Source organism: Cebus imitator, unplaced genomic scaffold, assembly GCF_001604975.1.
Source record: "Cebus imitator isolate Cc_AM_T3 unplaced genomic scaffold, Cebus_imitator-1.0 Scaffold283, whole genome shotgun sequence".
Classification (NCBI taxonomy): Eukaryota; Metazoa; Chordata; class Mammalia; order Primates; family Cebidae; genus Cebus; species Cebus imitator.
The window spans coordinates 2,704,014-2,724,946 of NW_016107598.1; the positions used below are offsets into that span (position 1 = coordinate 2,704,014).

General features: G+C 33.1%; 1 protein-coding gene across 2 annotated transcripts; it reads right to left on the bottom strand.

Annotated features, from left to right (window-relative positions):
* Positions 1–6,677: 6,677 nt before the first annotated feature.
* CSN3 (casein kappa) lies at positions 6,678–20,723 on the bottom strand. Of its 2 annotated transcripts, XM_037728916.1 has the most exons (6): positions 20,649–20,723; positions 16,683–16,736; positions 13,529–13,590; positions 10,283–10,315; positions 8,637–9,126; positions 6,678–6,844 (listed from the first exon to the last, which is right to left on the bottom strand). In XM_037728916.1, the coding sequence occupies exons 3-5, from the start codon at positions 13,580–13,582 to the stop codon at positions 8,671–8,673; spliced, it is 543 nt and encodes a 180-aa protein (XP_037584844.1). In that variant the 5' UTR covers positions 13,583–13,590; positions 16,683–16,736; positions 20,649–20,723; the 3' UTR covers positions 6,678–6,844; positions 8,637–8,670. The 2 variants fall into 2 exon arrangements, with proteins under 2 accessions (XP_037584844.1, XP_017357139.1); XM_017501650.2 differs by lacking the exon at positions 20,649–20,723 and having other exon boundaries at positions 16,683–16,752.
* Positions 20,724–20,933: the final 210 nt, after the last annotated feature.

Consider the following 20,933-nt stretch of genomic DNA (forward strand, 5'->3'; position numbering starts at 1 on the left):
GGAAAAATAAAAAGGCAGATGTGGATTATTTCACTTAAGAATGAATTCAGTGAAGAATTTGTTCTTTGAATTTTTTCTTCTAAGAGCATTGAGACCTTTATCTTCTTTTTTTACTTGGAGAGAGTAACAATTAAATATGACAGTTAAGAAGCTTCATAAATTAATACTATGGCTTCTATGTTTGTTACTCATCTTAAGAAAACTGTGGTTTAATTTCTTATTTGCAGTTACAGAATAACAAACATATTGTCAAATGTCTCAGAATTTTTGGAAATTGATCAAGTACATTTTTATAGTTTTCTTCAATATTCTAAAATTTAATAGAATTGAAGGATAAACCAATATCTGCAATAACAATAAGAGGATATAAATAATCTTTTCTCCATTGGATTAAACACATTTGAGAACTTAAGCTCAACGTTCCTATGCTAGGGGAATTTGTGAAATATGTCTACACTACTGCACACCCATTCCAACTCCTTACAACCCATTGGACTTAGAATCTCCCAAATTTTAGACAGTACACATTACATTATCGACTAATCTACTTTCTGTATACTTTTTCAATTGGTGTGGCCATGCATAGAGAAATGTAGGTCATTTTCATTTGGCATAATAGATGTCTTAATTCCACAGTGATTTATTTATTATTTTCACATATTCATCTATGTTATACCATACACCAGAACAATGGTACATGTGCTTGTTCTGAATAACTTACCTTTGAGAAATCACCAGTGTACTTATGAACAAAAATGCAAAAATCCTTGTAAGGCATCCCTAGAATAGTAAAAAGGAACACTGAACTTGGGATCATAAGCCCAGGTTTGACTCTCAGCTCTGTCATTTTATTACTATGTGAGCTTGGTCAACTTATATATAAATGCCATGTTTCTCACCTATAGAAAGAGAATAATTCATTTACTATTTACCAGAATAAGTTGATGTCAAATTAAATTAGAATATTCATGGAAATGCTTTGCAAACTCTGTAGCACTGTGTAAAAATATTAAGACTTAACATACTTGTGCATTGAATTCTTCTAATAATTTTTTATTAACAAATATATTTAATGTATTTTTAAACTCATCATTCCTGAATTTCTAATGACAACTTTGTTTATTTATTCAATAGATATTTATTGAGTATTCATTTTTAGTAGGCATTGTGGATTCGGTAGGAAACAGGACAGACCCAGTTCCTGCCATGAGGGAATAATGATTTATTGGAAAGAGGTACCACAAACAAAAAAAAAGTGGCTGTGATTGATTGATCTCTGATTAACAGAGCAAGTATGCTTCCACTCAGCCATTTCTTGTGGACAAAATTCCTTCATTCATCTTTTTTTCCAAGAACTTCACAAAGATAGGAAGTCAGAGCTTGGCTGCAGTTAAAGCACTGGGTGCCTGCGTGAAAATCAATATCAAAATAAGCACTGCGCAACAATAATATGCAATATTGTTTTTTCTGAGAATTGGGGTAATCTCTTTAAAGTTAACAAAAATTATGTATACTTGTGTTATACTGACTTGGCTCATAATAAAATTTTTCTTTCTCTTTTACACTAAATACATATTCTATGAAGTCAATATTATTTTAGGAGTTCCAATTTATGTTTTTATTTTGATTGAATATTGGAATTTAGTAGAAAGGATGTCAGAAGCTAAGGACTTTGAGTTTAAATTCAATAATTGTGTAAGAAAGATCCTTATATGGACTTTTTATCATATAACATTATAAGCTTAATGTTTATATTAAAATTATTCATGTCTTCTCCAATGTGAATTCAAGGATATTTAGAAAGTTTTAGGAAAGTAGACCAAGCTTCTTGTTATCCTAAATAAAAAGCATTATTTATCATCATGTTATTTATAAGGAGAAAAGAGATTATTAACTATTTCATATTTAAACACCAATCAAGTTTATATAAAATGTTAAATACCTGGAAGTATTCCTATCAAATTCTTGGGGATTTTCATATGACCCTGGATGTGCTTCTGTTAGGTTGATTTTTAAAAAGCAGAAGAATTTCTGACATGTGATTTATATCCAATAATGAGAGAAGGGAATTTCAGACCAGCTTACTCATCTGTCTTAAGATGTCAAGTAGGAAAACAGGGCAGTGTAAAAATGATTTGAGAGTAGTAAATTTGAAAGGAAACAAATCTCTCTCTCTTTCTCTTTCTTTCTTACAAAGCATTCTCTGTGTGATTGAATAGTACTTTGTAGTAACTTTGAGCTTCCTGAGGTCTTAACAGATATTAAAGGCATACCCTTGGCTTTACAGCTAGATCAATGTTTCTGACAGTGGCTTTAATTTGAACTTTGGAAGCCATTTCATAAATTTAGCATATCTTCCTGTCAAGAAAGGCCGAGAATTTTAAAAGCAATTAAATCCAGACTCCTCTTAACAGTTTGTCCTTCAGTTTATAATTACTTCTGTTGTTTTTCTATTTTATTGTCAGCAGCAAGAAGCCAGGCATACTTTTAATGCTTTGGAAATCTTCTTATCTAGATCATGCAATTCATTAGGTCCATTTCCACTTTCCCAGCAGCTTCAGGAAACAAAGGTACCTTCCTCCAGTTTCCAATAACATGTACCTCACTTTTTTCTGACCTATCACCAGCAGTGACCTTAAAGTCCATACATTTCTACTAAGAGTCTGCTCAAGGAAATTTAGGATTTCTCTGACATGCTTCTTAATATACTTCCAGCCTTTATTCACTGCCTGCTTTCAAAGCCACTTCCACATTTTTGAGTATTTATGTACTTCTAAGTATCAAATTTTGTATTATTTTCTATTGCTGCATAACAATATATGCTTGATGGTCACTTCTACAAAGTATTGTGGTGGAGGTCCTAGCTAGAGCAGTAAGGAATTAAAGAAAAAAGACTGAACAAAGGTAGAATTCTCATAATTTGCAGATTTGTGTCTGTAAAAGATTTAGATGAATGTTTAGGAAAATTATCAGCATTACTAAGCATCACTATATTACATGGTCAACACATGGAATCAATGACATTTCTATATATCAGCAATGAAAATATAGAATTTAAAAATATCATTTCTAATACAAAAATCAAATATCTACTAAATCTAATGAAATACGTTAAAGCTCTACACTGAAAAATATGAAACTTTGCTGTATTAGTTCTCTGTTGTCCCATAAAAAATTACCACAAACACAAATTTATTATATTACGGTTCTTAAAGTCAGAAGTCTAGTGTGAGTTTTAGCAGACTAAGACAAAGGTCTCAGCAGACTGCATTCCTTTCTGAAGGCCCTGAAGGAGAATGTTTCCTGGTCATTCAAGTTGCTGACAGAACAGTTCCTTGTGGTTATACAACTAAGAGGTTCATGTTGTTTTTGTTTTAGTTGTAAATTGGGGGATTTTAGTTTTTGGAAGTTTGTGCATTTCTTGACTTATCCCTTTCCTCCACCTTCAAAGCCAGATGGTCCTTCTCATGTCATATCTCTCTGACTCATTTTTCTGCCTTTCTTTTCCAGTTTTAGGGACTAATGTGATTAGGGCTCACTTGAGTAATCTATGATAATCCTCCTACTTTAAGGCTTTAAACTTTAATTACATCTGCAAAGTTCCTTTTAACATGAAGGATACAATATTTACAGGTTCCAAGAATTAGGGTATAAATATCCTTTGGGGGTAAGTATTATTCTGCCTATCACAATTATAAAGCAGATTTAAAATGACCTAATAAAGCAGAGAGACCTACCATATTCATGAATTGGAAGACAATATTTTTAAAATGTGAATTCTCCCCAAACTGAACTGTAGACCATTTTGTAACTGGTAGTTCGATTCTTAAGTTTATATAAAAATGCAGAGCCAATAACTCAGTAACTTATACTACCAGTTAATATTTTTTTTGTTTATATATAGTAATTAGGCCATTATGCTATTCGTGCAAGAATAGTCAGTTAGATCAATGGAATAGAGGAACGTACATGTAATTTTCCGATTTATGACAAAGGAAAAAGAAACAGAAACAGATTCCCCTTTCAATAAATTAATCATGATCAATTAAATATCTCCATGGAAAAAACAAAAAGAATCCTGAACCCCATCTGATACAATCTACCAAAAATTTAATTTGGATATATTATATATCTAATATGAATGTAATAGTAAATAGGTACAGTTGACATCTGTAGTGATGTGTCATCAAATGATGACTTTATCCTCTTTAGTTATCAATTTGGAGGCCTGGGTATTGATGCTATCTTCAGTGATAGAATTGGAAGCGGAAGATTCTGAGGATGAGATTGTAGCACATGACAGAGCTGTGGGGGTAGCAAAAGTGGGAGTTGTGACACTGAAGGATGTAGATATGGTACATTCACTGGTGGTGGCACCAATCCCTAGGGTTGTGGTACCTATTGCAGTTGTGTCTCTAACAGGTATGGAGACTGTGGCAGCAGCAGTGGTGGAAGCATATTCCACAGGGAATGTGGAACCTGTGTTTGCTGACGTTGTAGAAGCAGCTTGAGTGGTGGAATCATCTGTGGGTGGCATCATTCACCATGTTTTTTTCAGCTTCTACGTTTTCTGTGGTAAAATCAGAAGCAACGGTGAAAGCAGAGGCTATCAAGGTGGTGGAGCCAGCCCTTGGGTTTGGTGGAGGTTGTGGCACTGGGAGAGGCAGACCCTTGGAGTGTGGATTCCATTGAAGCAGCTTCAGAGGCTGGACAGATGCTGGGGCAGTTGCAGTGGAAGTAGGCACTGTGATGCAACCTGCTACATCAGACTACCACATTGCTGAGTTGGCGATTGATGTTATTAGGGTTGTGGTAGCAGTGATTGAGAATAGCTTTAGGTATGCTTGTGGTTGCATCTGATCCCTGAATTGCAGTTGAAGTAGTTTTAGCTAATGTCATAGAGGTTTTACTTTTGGATATGGTACAAGTGATTATGGCTAAATTAGTTGTAGCTCTAAGGACAGTGGAGATTATACTGGTCAGGGCACCAGTTGCAATGTCTTCAATGCTTGATGACCTTGTCATAAATTTTGGTTTATGACTGTGGTTTGCAGGGTCCCGCATGTTTATGAGAGATAAATTTGCCAAGTTGGAGTCGATGAATTTGGTGCAAATGATGCTAGTGCTTTGCTTAGGCCTGACTTATAGACTTTGGACAGATTTTTTTCTTTAATTATTCACTTATCAATTGAAGATAATTAGCTGTCTTTTTTGTTAAAACAAAGGAGGATACAGATTTGACAGGTACGGATTTTTGTTTTGGGCACTCAAAAGTAAAGATAGAGCTCTTTGTGTATTTACATTGTGGTGATACAAAAGCATATGAACCCATGTAACTTCCTATTGAGGTGGGTGGATGGAGATCTTTTGTAATGTCCAGTCAGGAGAGTTTTGGACTGGTCAACTGCTTTTTTTCTTTTCTGTTGTCTGGTGTTATAATTGTTGACTTTCTCTGCACTCTAGGAAATGATATTACTGAGTGAAACTCCTGATTCGTTATCATGTGATATTTTCATTGCTGCTATGTAAAGTGGCCTTGTTTCTTAATTTTATTTTTTAAGTTCTGGGGTACATATTAAATGAGTAAATACATTTAATCAAATAGAAGATTGACTGGTAAATAATATGTACTTTATAACTGCTGATTGCTTATTGTTATCAGATATTATTATTGTTTGTATCATCATAACAATTCTTATAATACCTTATATAATAGGTGATAAGATTTTAAATTAATGATGTAAATTTTTGCCTCTTCCACATATTTACTTTGTTTTTCAAGAAATTAATAATATCATTAATGATCATAGCAAATGAGGGCTAGCCATGTCATATTCCTTTCATGTCTCTATTCCAGATTCTCCATTTGAGTGAGAGAGCAGGTAAAAGACTGAATCACTCTTAATAATAGCACATCTGTTGGGCGTTACAGCAGAAGATTAGATAGGTGACCAGTAAACATTTTGCAAGGGTTGAGTAATTTTTATTTTTTCTGGCATGATGTGTTAAATATAGACCAAGCATGAAAGTGACCTGATTTTCTTTGCAATATTTAAGAAAACAACTCTGTCATATCCTTGGACTTTAAATATTCATTAGTTTTTCCAGACTGAAATACCTGCATTCTAGAAGCTTTCTAGTGTGTGATGTGTGTGTGTGTGTGTGTGTGTGTGTGTGTGTGTGTGTGTGTGTGTTTGTATGTGTCTGTGTGTGTTTGAACAGATGTCAGACTGTGGCTTCCAGTGTGGAGAAATCTGGCCATGCATGTCTAGAGTCCCTGGCAACATCTATAGTTTTGCAATGTATCTGTGTTTGTAGTTATGGAAATTTGTAATTTGCTTGTGCCCAGAATTAGCTCTTAGGAATTATTTAGACTAACATTAGCAATACATTTGGGCACTTAAATTTAGTGCTAACCCTAGAGTTCCCATGCTCTCAAGAGTCACTCTGTGGTCGCCTGGATTGGAACACCATGGCTTAGCTCTTTGCTGGTCCCACTGTCATCCTAGAGGAGAAATCTTTCGTGTCAGACCATGAACCAGTTTGAGGAACTGATGAAGCTATGAACCCTGCCTTCAGGTAAATTTGTGTGCTCTAACTCACACTAAATTTGCCACAGAATTTCAAGGTTTTGGAGATCCTTGAGCTACCCTTACAAACTCCTCTCAAAGAATAAGTTGCAATCAGTTGGCTTTATTGTGCAAGAATCAAAATATTGAATGTGGCATAAATGTAAAATATAAGGAGAGAGGAGCAGAATCTGTGAACATCACTTTTTCTGTTGACTGAAGGCAGACAGATGGCTGAAGGAGAGTGTGAAGGAGTCATTTGGTTTCAGCAAGTCCTGTGAAAACAATGAGATTTTAGAAGTTTATTCATAGTATGTTAACAGTTCTCATGATATATATTTATTTAGCATCCATAATTTTTCTTTTATGTCTGTATCCAAGAAGTTAATCAGATTAAATATTTAAAATTGGCATATACTAAACTGAAAATAATAGACATTATGTAATATTTACAAAAAAAACGGTCTCTTACATGCTTCTTTATATTTGAATCAGTAAAATATGTAACTACATATTAAATAACTTAACTTTCATATTGTCTTTATTAATTTTCTTATTTTGTTCTCCAAAATATAATAAGCCAACTGTTTTACCAGCTCTTATTCTCTTTTTCTTAGCAGATCCTGTTGAATAGCAACTAAATAGCACAATTTACACATATGCTAGTCTAAGGAAATCACGGTGTATTTTCCCTGTTTTTTTTTTTTTTTTTTTTTTTTTTTTTGGCAAGTTAGACAAGCCACATAAAAATAGATGACATAGTAATTAAACCCCACTATCTGAAATTAAACAAGTTTGGTTTGCCTCTCATTTTGCACTTTCTAGCTGTAATAATTGACTTAACATCCTCAGTCTTAACTGGTTTTTAATTCCTAAATTTGAGATAGGAATAATATCATATGGTTACTATGGGAATCAATAGACATAATTATGTACGGTTCTTATTTAGTGAAGACGTAGGATATTGGTTAAAATTAAATGTTAATATTTATTAATTTTACTTTATCTTTTCTAATATATGACATTTTACAGATTGATCAGTTTTAAAAAAATTCTTTCACATATGCATTCTCACTTGAGCCTCATAGCAACCAGAATTATGAGAAAATAAAAGTTCAGAGAAAGTAATGACCAGCCTATAGTCTTTAAGCAAGAAGAAGAAAGAAGCAAACTTCTCTGGGCTAATGGTAGTTCCATCATATCACAGACCATTGTCTGGTATTTTAGGTCATACAACATGTAGACATCTTATGGATTGAAAACATTTGTTGCAAAGGCACTCAAAATTTTATAACTTTCTCCTGAAACTGTTTTACACTCTTTGGATATTTTCTGCTTTATTAATCTTTATCTTCATTTAAATTCTTCTCAGAAGTTTCAGATTATTTTGGACTCTGCCATTATCCATTGGCCTAAGTAATAAATAGTAACATTTTGCACCACATTCAGTGTTCTGAAAGCATCCTTTTAACATTTATGTGTTTTTTCAAGTTAAGCATTATAATTCTTCCATGGGTTTATCTTAAATAGGAGAAATTTGAGAGGCTTAACTTCAGGAATTATTTCAGAAATGATGTCTGAAATAAAAGAATGCATAGAAAATATATCATTTCCTTTCACTCTGTTAATACTACAATGAGAGTGCAAGAGAATTGTTACAGAATTAAAATTTACTTAAACTCATACTATATAACTTTTTCTAAAAATTATTTTTGAAATAAAAATCATGAAAGTGTTACTGTTTTGCTCTACTGTCATAGTTTGTGTGTGAATAAGGATGAAATAAACCTATTACATTCTAGGAGTGTACCAATTGTGAGGAAAAGTTTGTTAATAAAGTTGCCATTATCTTCATTTGGTCAAATAAAATTACTTTAAATTTCTAGTTGGAACAGAATCTGGCATATCAATGCTATGGTTTTACCAAGGTAAAATTGTAAGTATCTTGTCTTGCCTGGTTCTGTAACATACTCAGTTTATCCATTTTTGCTATTTTAGAATTTATGGTTGTATTGATCAATCCATGCTTCTTGTCAGAATTATTCATTTTATCTATTGTTCATTTACCTGTGTTGTCTTCTTTGATCTTTCCTTAGTGTTTTTATGCCGTAGGTGTAGTAACTGAGGCTGTGGTTGTCTCAGGGGTGCTTGTGATGATGGACTCTGAGGAAGCTTCTGGAGTGACTATCCTCTTCACCATTGTTACAGTGGTAGAAGTTGGTGTAGGCTCAACAGTAGTGATGGTATTGATGGTAGGGATGATTATTTTATCCTGAATCTTCTTTGGGGGGATGGCAATAAATGATGGATGTAGTTTTGGGCGACGTACTGTGGTGGGTGTGTGGATATTTGGCAGGTATTGCCTCTGAGGAACTTGGGCATGTGGCCTAACTGGGCTTGGATAATATGGGCGAGACACATATGGAGTATTAATTGCTATAGCTGGTCTATTTTGGTACCAATTGGTTCTATAATATGGATTGCTATTCAGCACATAATATATTGGGATATATGGAACTATTTTCTGATATAATTGTCTTTCATCATTCTCACGGCACTGCAAAAATAATAGATTATGCAGAATATTGTTATTATAGACACAAATGTGGAAATATCTTAAATCCACATTATTTGAAATAATATAGTATTTGCCATTGAGTAGGATATTAGAAGTAGGGAACCCAGCAACAATATTATTTTATAAGATGTTGATTTGTACATTGCCTTTGCACTTTATGATTTTCAATATTATAAAATATTATTTTGATGATATAAATATAATATTTGTTTCAAAGAAATTAGATGAGTTAATTCCTAATGTAAACCATATTGCCCAGAGCTGGGCATATATGGAAAGTGATCCTATATGTTGGATATTATAGGTACAACACAGAGAAAAATCTCATCAAGAACTTTGACATGTTATGCACAAGCACCACATGCAGCCACACACAAAATGGCACACACACATATGTATTCTTACCACATATTTGTAATCAATCACACATTTTATTCATTTAAAAATTAGCCCAAGAACACATTTGTTTTTTCCTAAACTAATTATAGCAGAATGGTAGTATAACGTGATGTGGAGAGATTCCTGGATTTAGAGTCTAGATTTTTTTTGGTTTAATTTTCTTTACAAGAGATTAGATAAAGAATTTTCCATATCTATGTATCTGTCTCTGTTTAAAAATTTGTCAGTAGACCTTTCCATATGATTAGAAATAAATCAACAAAATTATACTATAAAGCAAAGATTTCTCCTAAAAGGAGACATATTTAAATGTATTCAAATATATTTGGGAAACAAAAGGGGAAGTAAATATGGATGTATGAGAAGTATTCAAAGAGGAGTCAGAGAAGGATTCTTTCTTGTCTTAAAAGTGGAAAGGGGAAATATTAAGCTTTAATTTATGTTTTCATTTTCTCCCAATATGAAATGCTGAAATAATTATCTTATATTGCTAAATATACATGAAAACCAAAGATACATGGCTTGGGTTACATAAGAAAACAAAACTTTCCGATAAACATCAATGTTGATTCATATCACCTGTTGCTGAAATCATTTTTTTGCAAATATTATTAGGTTATTTTATGGAGATGAAAAACTTAGGTTTTAGACAGAGGCATTTTTAATAAGATTGACCTTTGCAGAATATATTGTATGTAGTTCATGCCTCTAATAGAAATAATTAAAATAGACTCACTGCTTGTTGTTCCTGGTTTTGAATCTCTGCAGCCTGGGGAGTTCCAGAAGAAGAAATAACGAAAAAACAAAACAAAACAAAACAAAAAAGAAAATATATTTTATCTTTTTGTGTTAGATACAAAATATATTTTCTTTTTATTTTTTAAAACATTTTTCATAATTGATCTATGAGGCCTATGGACCACCCATGAAGCAACAGTAGTCTAACTGATTAGTAATAAAAAACGTCATGTTTAGATTGTCTTTAAATATCATCACCTAGAATGAAAAAGTCATCGTTGGAAAAATCTAGTCATCTGACCCCCTTGTCAACAAATACACAATTCGCTTAAATGAAAAATATGAAGTTTCTATTCAGTTTTTATTAAATATACATTGTTAAAAATTAGAGGAGCATTTAGCCTTTTTTTCTTTCTCTGCTCTCATACTAAGATGATTCATAAGGTTTACTTAGAATATTTAAAATATTGCCTCTTGCATAACCTTAACATATAAATAATAGTGTTTTTAAAACCATCTTTCTTTTGTTTTTTATAGTGCTTTTCTTAGTTTTGGATTGTAACATATTTAGAGAATCAGGAATGAGAAAACCATTTTTATGGACATGTATTTATAAAACTTGAAAGGAGGTATCATATTAAATATTTTTAAATTGACAGTTCTGGTTTAGGATATTTCACATATATTCCTTGGGTATAAAATGACTCTAGAAACCTTTTGGAAAGTGTGAGTACAGAAAATCAGAAATTTGAGAAGGCAATAAAGTTTTTTTGCTTTGAGACAAAGTCTTGCTTTTCTCTAAACATATTAAATCATAGTTTAAAATATAAAGAAGTAATATGAGGCTGGGTGCAGTGGCTCACCCTGTAATCCCAGCACTTTGAGAGGTAGAGGTGGGCAGATCATCTGAGGTCAGGGGTTCCAGACCAGCATGGTCAACTTGGTGAAACCCTGCCTCTATTAAAAATACAAAAATTAGCTGGGCATGGTGGTGCATGTCTGTAATCCCAGCTACTCAGGAGACTGAAGCAGGAGGATTGCTTGAGCTTGGGAGGCGGAGGTTACAGTGACCAGAGATGCCATCACTGCACTCCAACCTGGGTGACAGAGCAAGACTCTCTGTCCCCTCCCCCTAAAAAAGAAGTAATATGAATATTACAGAATGTTTACTTCAAAAATTCTGACAATCTAGATATATTAATGTAATATCAACCTATGTTAGGTATTCCTGGTATATGCTTGTCTAAAAAGTATCCTGCATATTTATAAAAGTGTGATATTTCATATTATTTTTTCATTTCTATCATAGGTTTCATACTTACATTTTTATAGTTGATAACTAAATAATCAATGATTATGTTATGAAATGTTTATTTCTTATTTAATATAAAATTTTAATTATAGAGAGTTGAATGACATCTGTATACAAATAGCCTTTTTAAATAATTTTCATTGCTTCCATAAAATGATTTTTCACAAATGAGATTTTTTTTCAGGGATTCTTGAATAGAAATCATCAAATTGTGGTACAGAATATTGTGTATTCTGTACCACAATTTGATGTACCATAATATTGTGGCCAAATTGTGCCACCAATAGGCCTCGTGTTTATGCAGTTCAGTGCATAATTGCTAGAAAAAATTTTATCTATTTTTACTCTGGGAGAAGGGATAAAACATGGTATCACATTGATGTTTTAATTTGTATAATTTTGACAACTCATAAGATAGAATAATAAAACCAATAAACTTTATTATTATTATTTTTTGTATTATTTGTTCCTGTCTCTGAGGCCTGCAGCCTTTGGGAAAATAGGAAGGAATGTTTGAAGGACAAATCTGGCTCAGGTAGCTCAGGAAAGAGGTTGCTTACAGCAGGGAGTTGTAGATCATTTTATGATTTAAACTTCAAGCCCTGTTGTTCAAAGAGAAACCTAAATTTTAAATATTAAGGTGGCCACAAAGTATTTGAGTTACAGAATTCAAAGATTGTTTTTTTGTTGTTGTTGTTTTTTGAGACAGTTTCACTCTGTCGCCAGGATGGAGTGCAGTGGCATGGTCTTGGCTCACTGCAACCTCTGCCTCCTGGGTTCAAGTGATTCTCCTGCCTCAGGCTCCTGAGTAGCTGTGACTACAGGCGCACACTACCACACCCAGCTATTTTTTTTGTGTTTTTAGTAGAGACAGGGTTTCACCATGTTGGCCAGGATGGTCTTGATCTCTTGACCTTGTGGTCTGCTTGCCTTGGCCTCCCAAAGTGCCGGGATTACAGGCGTGAGCCATGGTGCCCGGCCAGACCTCAAAGTTTTAAAAGGTAATTTTGATTCCAAGAATTGAATTTATAGACATGTTATACACAAACACAACATGCAGATGATAGTAGAATTAATGAATAGATGTTAACTTAAAAGCAAGTCTAAACTTATAATAAATAAATATTATAGATATTCACAGAACAAGGACTGGTGTGCTCCAATATTTTGTAATCTAGGAGAAGGACATATACTATTATTTATGCTTGCTCCTTTGTCAGTACCTAGAATCCCCAGATGAACATGAAAATACAAAGAGGCAATAGCCGTAATAACAATAAAAACAAGTCAAAAAATTAAAAAGAAAAGAAGCAGAACCTTTCTAGGTCCAGTAGCCTTAAAACTTTACATATAATTCAAGATAATGCCAGGAATCCCTGGAAAGGGGTCAGTCAAATGACATATTGAGGAAGAGTATAACAAAATATATTATTTGAATATTAAAGACAGAAGTATCAAGGTCTTTGAAACTTATGAAAAAGCTTTACCAAATTTGATCTTTGAAAAATTTTGTTTCCTGAAGACACTGGAGTCTGGGTGAGATAGGAACTTAATTAAAATAATTTTTCATCCCAGACTATGATTTCTATATTTATTCTTTCTGGATTATCTTTAATGCATTTACAGTTTTAAAATGTTTCCAGTATTGTTTTTCCCCCAGAAAGTATTTTCTCTATAGTATGAGAATTTTAAAAGTTTCCTATACACGATTTAGTGTGATTTCTTAATTCACAGAACAAAATGGATATCCAAAAGAACATGATTTGGATTTCATAATAGAAATAAATGTTAAAAAATTAACCTTAAAAATGTAACAAATATGTAGATATTTTATTCTATGAAGTATAACTGTATTTAGAAATTTGTATAGTTAGAGCCCTTAAATAAAATTTTCTTAAAATCAATAAAACTGGTTAGATGAAACTAACTTACCAAAAAAGGCATGGATAGTGCCAGGACATTCACAACTAGAAGAAAACTCTTCATTATTGCACCTAAAGATCAATTTTTAAAAAGTTAATTTAAAAGAATTTGTTACTAGAAACTTAGGAGTGACTTGAATGCCATATTTGCTTTGATTAAGAAAAAAAGCCAGATTTACAGATAGATTTAGCTGAAGTGGAAAATTTATTTTAACGAACAATGTAAAAACCCAGACTTGGAGCAGGGACATGGATGAAGCTGAAAACCATCATTCTTAGCAAACTAACACAAGAACAGAAAACCAAACACCGCATGTTCTCACTCATAAGTGAGTGTTCAACAATGAGAACACATGGACACAGGGAGGGGAACATCACACACAGGGCTCTGTTAGGGGGTGGGGAGGTGAGGTGGGGGATAGCAGGGGATGAGGGAACTGGGAGGGATAACATTAGGAGAAATATCTAATGTAAATGACGGGGGATGGATGCAGCAAACCGTCAAGGCACATGTATACCCATGTAACAAACCTGCACATTCTGCACATGTACCCCAAAACTAAAGTATAATAAAAAATAAATAAATTTTTTTTGAATTTAATTTTTGACAATATTAATGAAATTATCAAATTATTACTATTTCAATTGTTGAGATTATCAAGGTGATATCAAGGTGATACAGGCCTTGACAATAAGTAGCATCAATTTTAGAAGAGTGTTGAAACATATACAAATAACTGTAAGAGGAACAATAGCGGAAAATGCCACAAAAGTAGTTTTCTACTAATAGAAAGTTTCAGTTAAGAGAAGCAGCAGTCTTTGCATGCAAAAATGACATTAAGTGAGGCTTGCCTATGCAGGGTTTAATAGGGAGGGAAATATTTCAAGTAGAGGAGAAAGCCTTGAGAACAGCCATGAACATTTTGATTGGACTCTTGTATGAGAAGAAAAATGTTTGGGTCCTTTGTAGGGACATGGATGAACCTGGAAACCATCATTCTCAGCAAACTGACAGAAGAGCAGAAGATCAAACACCGCATGTTCTCACTCATAGGTGGGTGTTGAACAATGAGAACACATGGACACAGGGAGGGGAGCACTACACACTGGGGTCAGTTGGGGGGAAATAGGGGAGGGACAGTGCGGGGTGGGGAGCTGGGGAGAGATAGCAAGGGGAGAAATGCCAGATGTAGGTGATGGGGAGGAAGGCAGCAAATCACACTGCCACGTGTGTTTCTATGCAACAATTTTGCATGTTCTTCACATGTACCCCAAAACCTAAAATGCAATAAAATAAATAAATGGGAAAAAAAATTGAACCCTTTAATTGCAATTTGGTCAAGGAACAAGAAGAAACATGAAAATAACTCCAGCTCAGAAGTCAGAAAACCTGAGTCATTTACTACTTGTGGTTTCAATTTCATCTGTCCTATGGAGGTGACACCTGCTTTACTTACCTGACAGGGTTGCTTTAAGAATTTGCAAGAAAATGGGCATGAACATGCTTTGTAAACAATAAAATACTTTACAAAATAAAAAAAAAAAAAAAGAAAAATGTAAGATTAGAAGGAAAGTTTAGAGCAGAAAAAGTAGACATCTTTAAGTGAATGACTGGTTGAAAAGCTAGTCATGGCTTTATAAACAACAGAAAACAACAGTGTTTTCAGACTAGAAAGTGATATGGCTATATATTTTTTGGAGGGCTGAGTTCTAGACCTGGCCGTATCTCTACCTGTGTAACTTTGATTAAGTGATTTCCCTTTCCTGGGCTTTACATTTTCTTACCTGTAAAAAATGTAAGAAACTTAGAGATTTCTAAAGTTCTCTAATTCTATGATCAATACAATAGAAGTATGTAGGATGGAATGGAAAGTGGAAGGTTATGAAACTGTTCTCTTTATATTTCTCCAGAAATCAGAACTGATATAATTAACTTTATTGTTTTAATAAGAAATATAGCGATGACAATTATGGTGGCTTCAACTAAAATATTTAAAGAAATAAATTAGCCTTATTTTTCTAAGAGTATATACAGTGTCATATCTGCTTATTTGATTTTTAATGAAGCATCTTTTTAGACAACAATAATATATGATACCCCAAACTTTTTACATTTAAGTATATATTATATTTAGGAAGTAATTAATAACTTTATCTTGTTGCAGCTATGATTATTCACATACTCATATAAACTTGAATCACTAAACTTGAGCTTTACAAAAGAGATTTACAGAATTAAATCCTCAGGTAGAGGATGGAAAGTACATCAGACTCCATTAGCATCTGATTCTCAGGCAACAATAATTATTAAGAAGGCTGTCTACTAAAGTGACTTCGAAACTGCCTGTATGATGTCATTGAATTTCCATTAGATGGAACTCATTTGGATTCAATTTGAACAATCTGAGCAAAGTCATATTTCTCTGTGTGGGATGGAGTTTCTTATTAACGCTTCTCTTGCTAGTGATCTTTTAGAATTATAGACTGAAAATGTTGGTATGATGAATCACAGACCCCTTATCACTTCACACAGTGAAATGATATGTAAACAAAAGAAAATATCCTATAAAATTACCGTAATTTCTTTTTGGCTAAAACAAAAATCATAGATATAAGACCATACTTTATATCAGGTACTTACATCAATAAGTACTTGCATTTACTCTCATTACTTGGTAAAAAGAAATAATTTATGAAATGGTAGAACTGTCCAGCTTTCATGAATAGTTGAAAGACATGTTTTTAAAAAATAATTATTCCATAAAAATAAAATAATGACTTTTATAGAAATAAAATTTAAAAGTAATTAAGGGGTCAATTGCGATTATCATGAGTCCAACTTCCTGAGGAGTTAACTCTCAACATTTTTCTGTAGGAATGCATTAAACGCCTTCTTATTTAGAATTCACAATGTCTACTATGATTTAGCTGGTATCAGAAATTGACTGGAACCCAAAGTAAAGTTAAAAATAAATTTGATCATAACACTATCTAGAACTTAGATTTAGGGTAAAAATTAAAAAATTTAAAGTGATCCTAGGTCATATTCAAGCTTAACAATAAAGACTAAAAAGAAAAAAATGTGATTCTGAAATAACTGTGGTGATGTCCCCACTAACTACTGTGAAAGGGATCACTTTCTCCGGGTGTTTCAGCAGCATTACCTTTCCTCGTGCCAGTCAGATCTTGCTTGGCAGTAGGTTGAGTTGGCCTGTCAGCTGTTGAGAAGACCAAGATAAACAACTGAAGACCAATTAAAGGGTATTAGTTCCTTGAGTCACATTATTCTCTTTCCCTCCCACTTTTTACCCAATAGGATGATGACAGAAAGGAAAGATTTGATGACAGCAGGGTCACCTTTGGGTCAATCTTAGTTAATGAAAGCAGAGAAGGATGTGGAGTCGTCACTCATAAAGCTTGCGAAAAGATTATTCATATCTTTTTAAAGAATGGATCTTTTTGTGTCTTATAAAGATATGTAGAATAATTTTAAAAATATTAATAGCATTGTTAACTAATCCCATCTATTTGAACTGAAAACTGCTGTTGAAATGAAAAATAGCTAGCTACAACACTTTCACATTTTAATTGTTTCTTTTAGTTTAAGAACCTAGATTTTGAGTGATACTACATCTGGTGTGGACTGTGATTAGTCTTCTTCCTTACAGAATTATAATTATTGATTTTTAAAGATAAGAAAATTGGTCATTTCACACATAATCAAGAGCACCTCCTTATAAGTTAAACCCCTGTGTGAAACATTTTAATCAATATAAAGTGGGGAAACATTTGCATTGAGCGGCAAAGTATTTTCTCCCAAATGCATTGACTGAATACTTATTGATTTATTATCGTCTTATGAATAAGCTTTTTAAAAGATTTTTAAATTTCAACAATATAGGTGAACCATTTTGAATAAACAATATTAAATTATTGAATTGGAGATAATTGTTCTGTTTTAAGGAAAGTCATTTTGACTTAGAGCATAAATCACAAACCCATTGACATTGTGAATATTTTGGCAAAAATAGCTCAACACAAATTTTGCTTAGATAATTCAGGAAAGAATAGTTTCTCTTACTTGCCTTTCTCAAGAAATAATGTTAACTGTGACTTCATTTTGGTTGTGAAAGCCTGACCAGATTGAGGAATTTACAGAAATCAATATAGAATGACCAGAACACAAACAAGAAATAATATCAGCATTGTAGTAATGTCTATACTTCTGTTTCTTAGAATTATTGCATGTCTTAGAAAGTTAGGAACAATATTCTAAACCCTAGAATACTTATTTGGATTGGACAGAGTAAAATGAGATTCTCTGTTTCTCAGAATAGTTGGTTTCTGCGGTTCAAAAAGAGATGACAGAATTTAAAATTCCTGAGGTAATAATACCAGCCATTCTATCTGAACTATTTAGTCACAGTGTTTTCCTTTGATTATCAGGGTCCGTGGTTGAAAGATTATGATCCGGTCATTCCCCAAATTCTGAAGGTGTTCTATTTCATATAGTAATTTCTCAGCCATTGATTTAGAATCATGAGTGATAATGATTTTCAGCTGAGTTTTGAATTATTTAATTTACAACACCGTTTTCACAGGAAAATATATTTTAAGAACATCTGACAGTGCTAGTAATATTTTCTCCCACCAAGATAAAAACATGTTTACCATGGGATCACCCATTCACTTCAAACAGTAATGTAACTTTTGTGGGGCTTTGCAAAATTAGACATTATTCTTTGAGCACATACATTGTTTCAGGTACTGGACATTATTCTTTGAGCACATACCTTATTTTAGATAGTGTTTCAAGTAGTAGAGATAAATTAGTAACCAAAGCAGACAAACATCTCTGCTCTTGTGGAGCTCATAGTCTAAAATTTACTTGATTACTGTTAACATTCGATATTTCTCATATCTATTGATCTAAGGCAATCTTAATGAAAGTGTTTTGAGTGCCTGGAATAGATAAACTAGGTGAATTCTATAATGGAGCTATCAAATGCTCTTGTGTTTTCCAAAGAAAAGCAAAAGGAAGATAAGAACTCACATGCTCTGAAATCTCCAAGGAAGCTGCAATGGTGCTGAACAAGGCCTCCAAACTGAGAGTGCTTATAATCTGGAATGAATCCACCATACTTTATCTAGTTATACATCCATCAATAGTGAGCATGGCCTGATTCTAGAACATCCCTAGATTATGGGATGAGAACCAGCAGGGCTTCTCAGTCCAGCTGCAAGTTCCCTTTGTTTAGGTCCTGATAATCAGTGTATTCACACCACCATTCATAGACTGGAACTGTGTAAGAGGCTATTGTGGTTACATAAGTTCACATTTTAAGCATTGTAAACAAAAATATTTTGTAATAAGTGACATAATGATTATTGACTCATATACACTCTTTTAATAGTGATAACCTCTTGTTATTCTGTTAATGTTTCTTACATTTGAAATGTACTTCATCTTTATTTTCTCTTCCTTTGATGGCATTTACATGCATGTAGTTTTATTTTTTTTCTGTCTCATTTTATTTCTCAGTCACTTCATTTGTACCAGGCTGTCCTCAACACTAGTTTTTTCTTGAAGTACAATAATGTTTGTGACAGCAGTTGCAATGTAAATGACTAACACAGCTTTCCATAGGACTATCATGGTATCAGAAAATTGATATTTTAAAGTAGAAATTTGTATGCTTCAACAGTCTTTGCTGTATGTGAAAACCATGGAAAAAAATACCATAAAATGCTCTTAAAAATAGTCAACAAACTATAGCAAACTGGAATATCAAAATTTTACTCTCTTATAACCAATTCTATTAAGCAATACACATACAAACTGTCTGTATTAGAAACAAAGCTCTTTTGGTTGTACAGTAGACAGCCACAACCCCTGTTTTTAGAGATTATTTAAGAAGATAGCGCTTTCTCCTGAACACTTATAAAAAGACAATTTTGAGATTGTGAGGAGACATTTAATGTCATCTGGAGCCTACAGTGAGTGTCATTATGACTTTAGCACTAGTGCACACATAAAGTTATTCCTCGGTAAGTTTTAGGTTACAAGGATTTCTGAAGCCATTAAAAATACACAGATTTAAAAATACAAGGGATAATAAATTTATGTAAAGTGTTATTTCTCCAACATGATCCCAGGACCCCCTCTAATCCTGTCCTATGTTTATTTCATTCTTGTCATTCTCGTTACCATTCAAAATAAACAGCCAGGTCAACGATGATCTCTGTGTAGCCAAATCCAATGGTAGCTGCTAGATACTCTTCCCACTCAACATTTTAGCAACTCTTGGCATGGTTACTAGTTTTTCTGACTGGTAAAACTTTTTGACTTTTTCTTCTTTTTTTTCTTCCTTTGAGTCACTTATGGCTGCTCTTAATTTCCATTTTGGTTCTTCTTATTTTCCTCAAACTCTAAATTTAGGAGAACGTTTAAAAATTCTTCCAGCACCCACCACCCATCTATCTTTTCTCTCTCTGTCTTTAATATCTTTCTAGTTGATGTACTAAATTCCTATAACCTTAAGTATCATCAGTAGGCAATTGCATTCACTGAACTCTAGATTCAAGTATCCAACAGCTATTTTAACATCTCTATTGGCATGTAAAATAGACATCTCCAAATGATCGTGAAAAAAAGAATATTTTATATCCAAATATACCCTGTTTCTCAACTAGTTCTCCACTAGTCTCTTTTATCCTTTAGTAAACAGTAGCATGCTACTACTAGTGGCTCAAGGGCCATCTAGTGACTCCTATAGGTTATCTTTTCTCTCCTCCACATGACCACGTGTTAAAAGAATCATTAATTCTATCTTAACAAATACCCCAAATCTGCCACCACTTCCTAATGTGAACTTTTTTGCTTTAGTCTCAGCCACTGGCATGTTATACCTGGAATCGTTCTAATATTTCCCGTTTTGATCTCTTTACTTTCACTGTTATCATCCTATAATCATTTTTTACATAGTTATAAAAATGTCACTTTTAACATATATCTGACATGATTATTCTTCTGCTTAAATTCTCAATGGATTCCTATGCACTTAGAATACATTCAAACTTTTTACCAGGGACTGTTTCTAAATAATTTGATTTCTCTTTATTCGTCTTACCTTAACTTCTACCACTTTTTCTCTCACTGTATGCTGGTTTCAATGACCTTTCTGTTCCTAGAATGTGCCATATTCTTTCCTATATCAGGAACGTCCGCTTATATTCATGCTGCCTGGAATGTTCTTACCTCAATTCTCAGTAATGTCCCCTGTATTATTCGGTATTCACCTCAAATGTCTTCATTTCAGAGAAGATTTCCTTGTCACTTTGTCTAAATAGTCACTTATTCATCACTTTATTATTTAACCTTTTATTTTCCTCGTGATATATTACAATATAATTTT

Excerpts from the sequence above, each read along its gene's own strand:
- CSN3 (XM_037728916.1), bottom strand. The coding sequence starts at position 13,582 with ATGAAGAGTTTTCTTCTAGTTGTGAATGTCCTGGCACTATCCATGCCT. Across the intron at positions 10,316-13,528 it reads CACTATCCATGCCTTTTTTG|GCTGCAGAGATTCAAAACCA; the intron begins GTAAGTTAGTTT and ends GGAACTCCCCAG. Across the intron at positions 9,127-10,282 it reads AAAACCAGGAACAACAAGCA|TGCCGTGAGAATGATGAAAG; the intron begins GTGAGTCTATTT and ends TTATTTTTGCAG.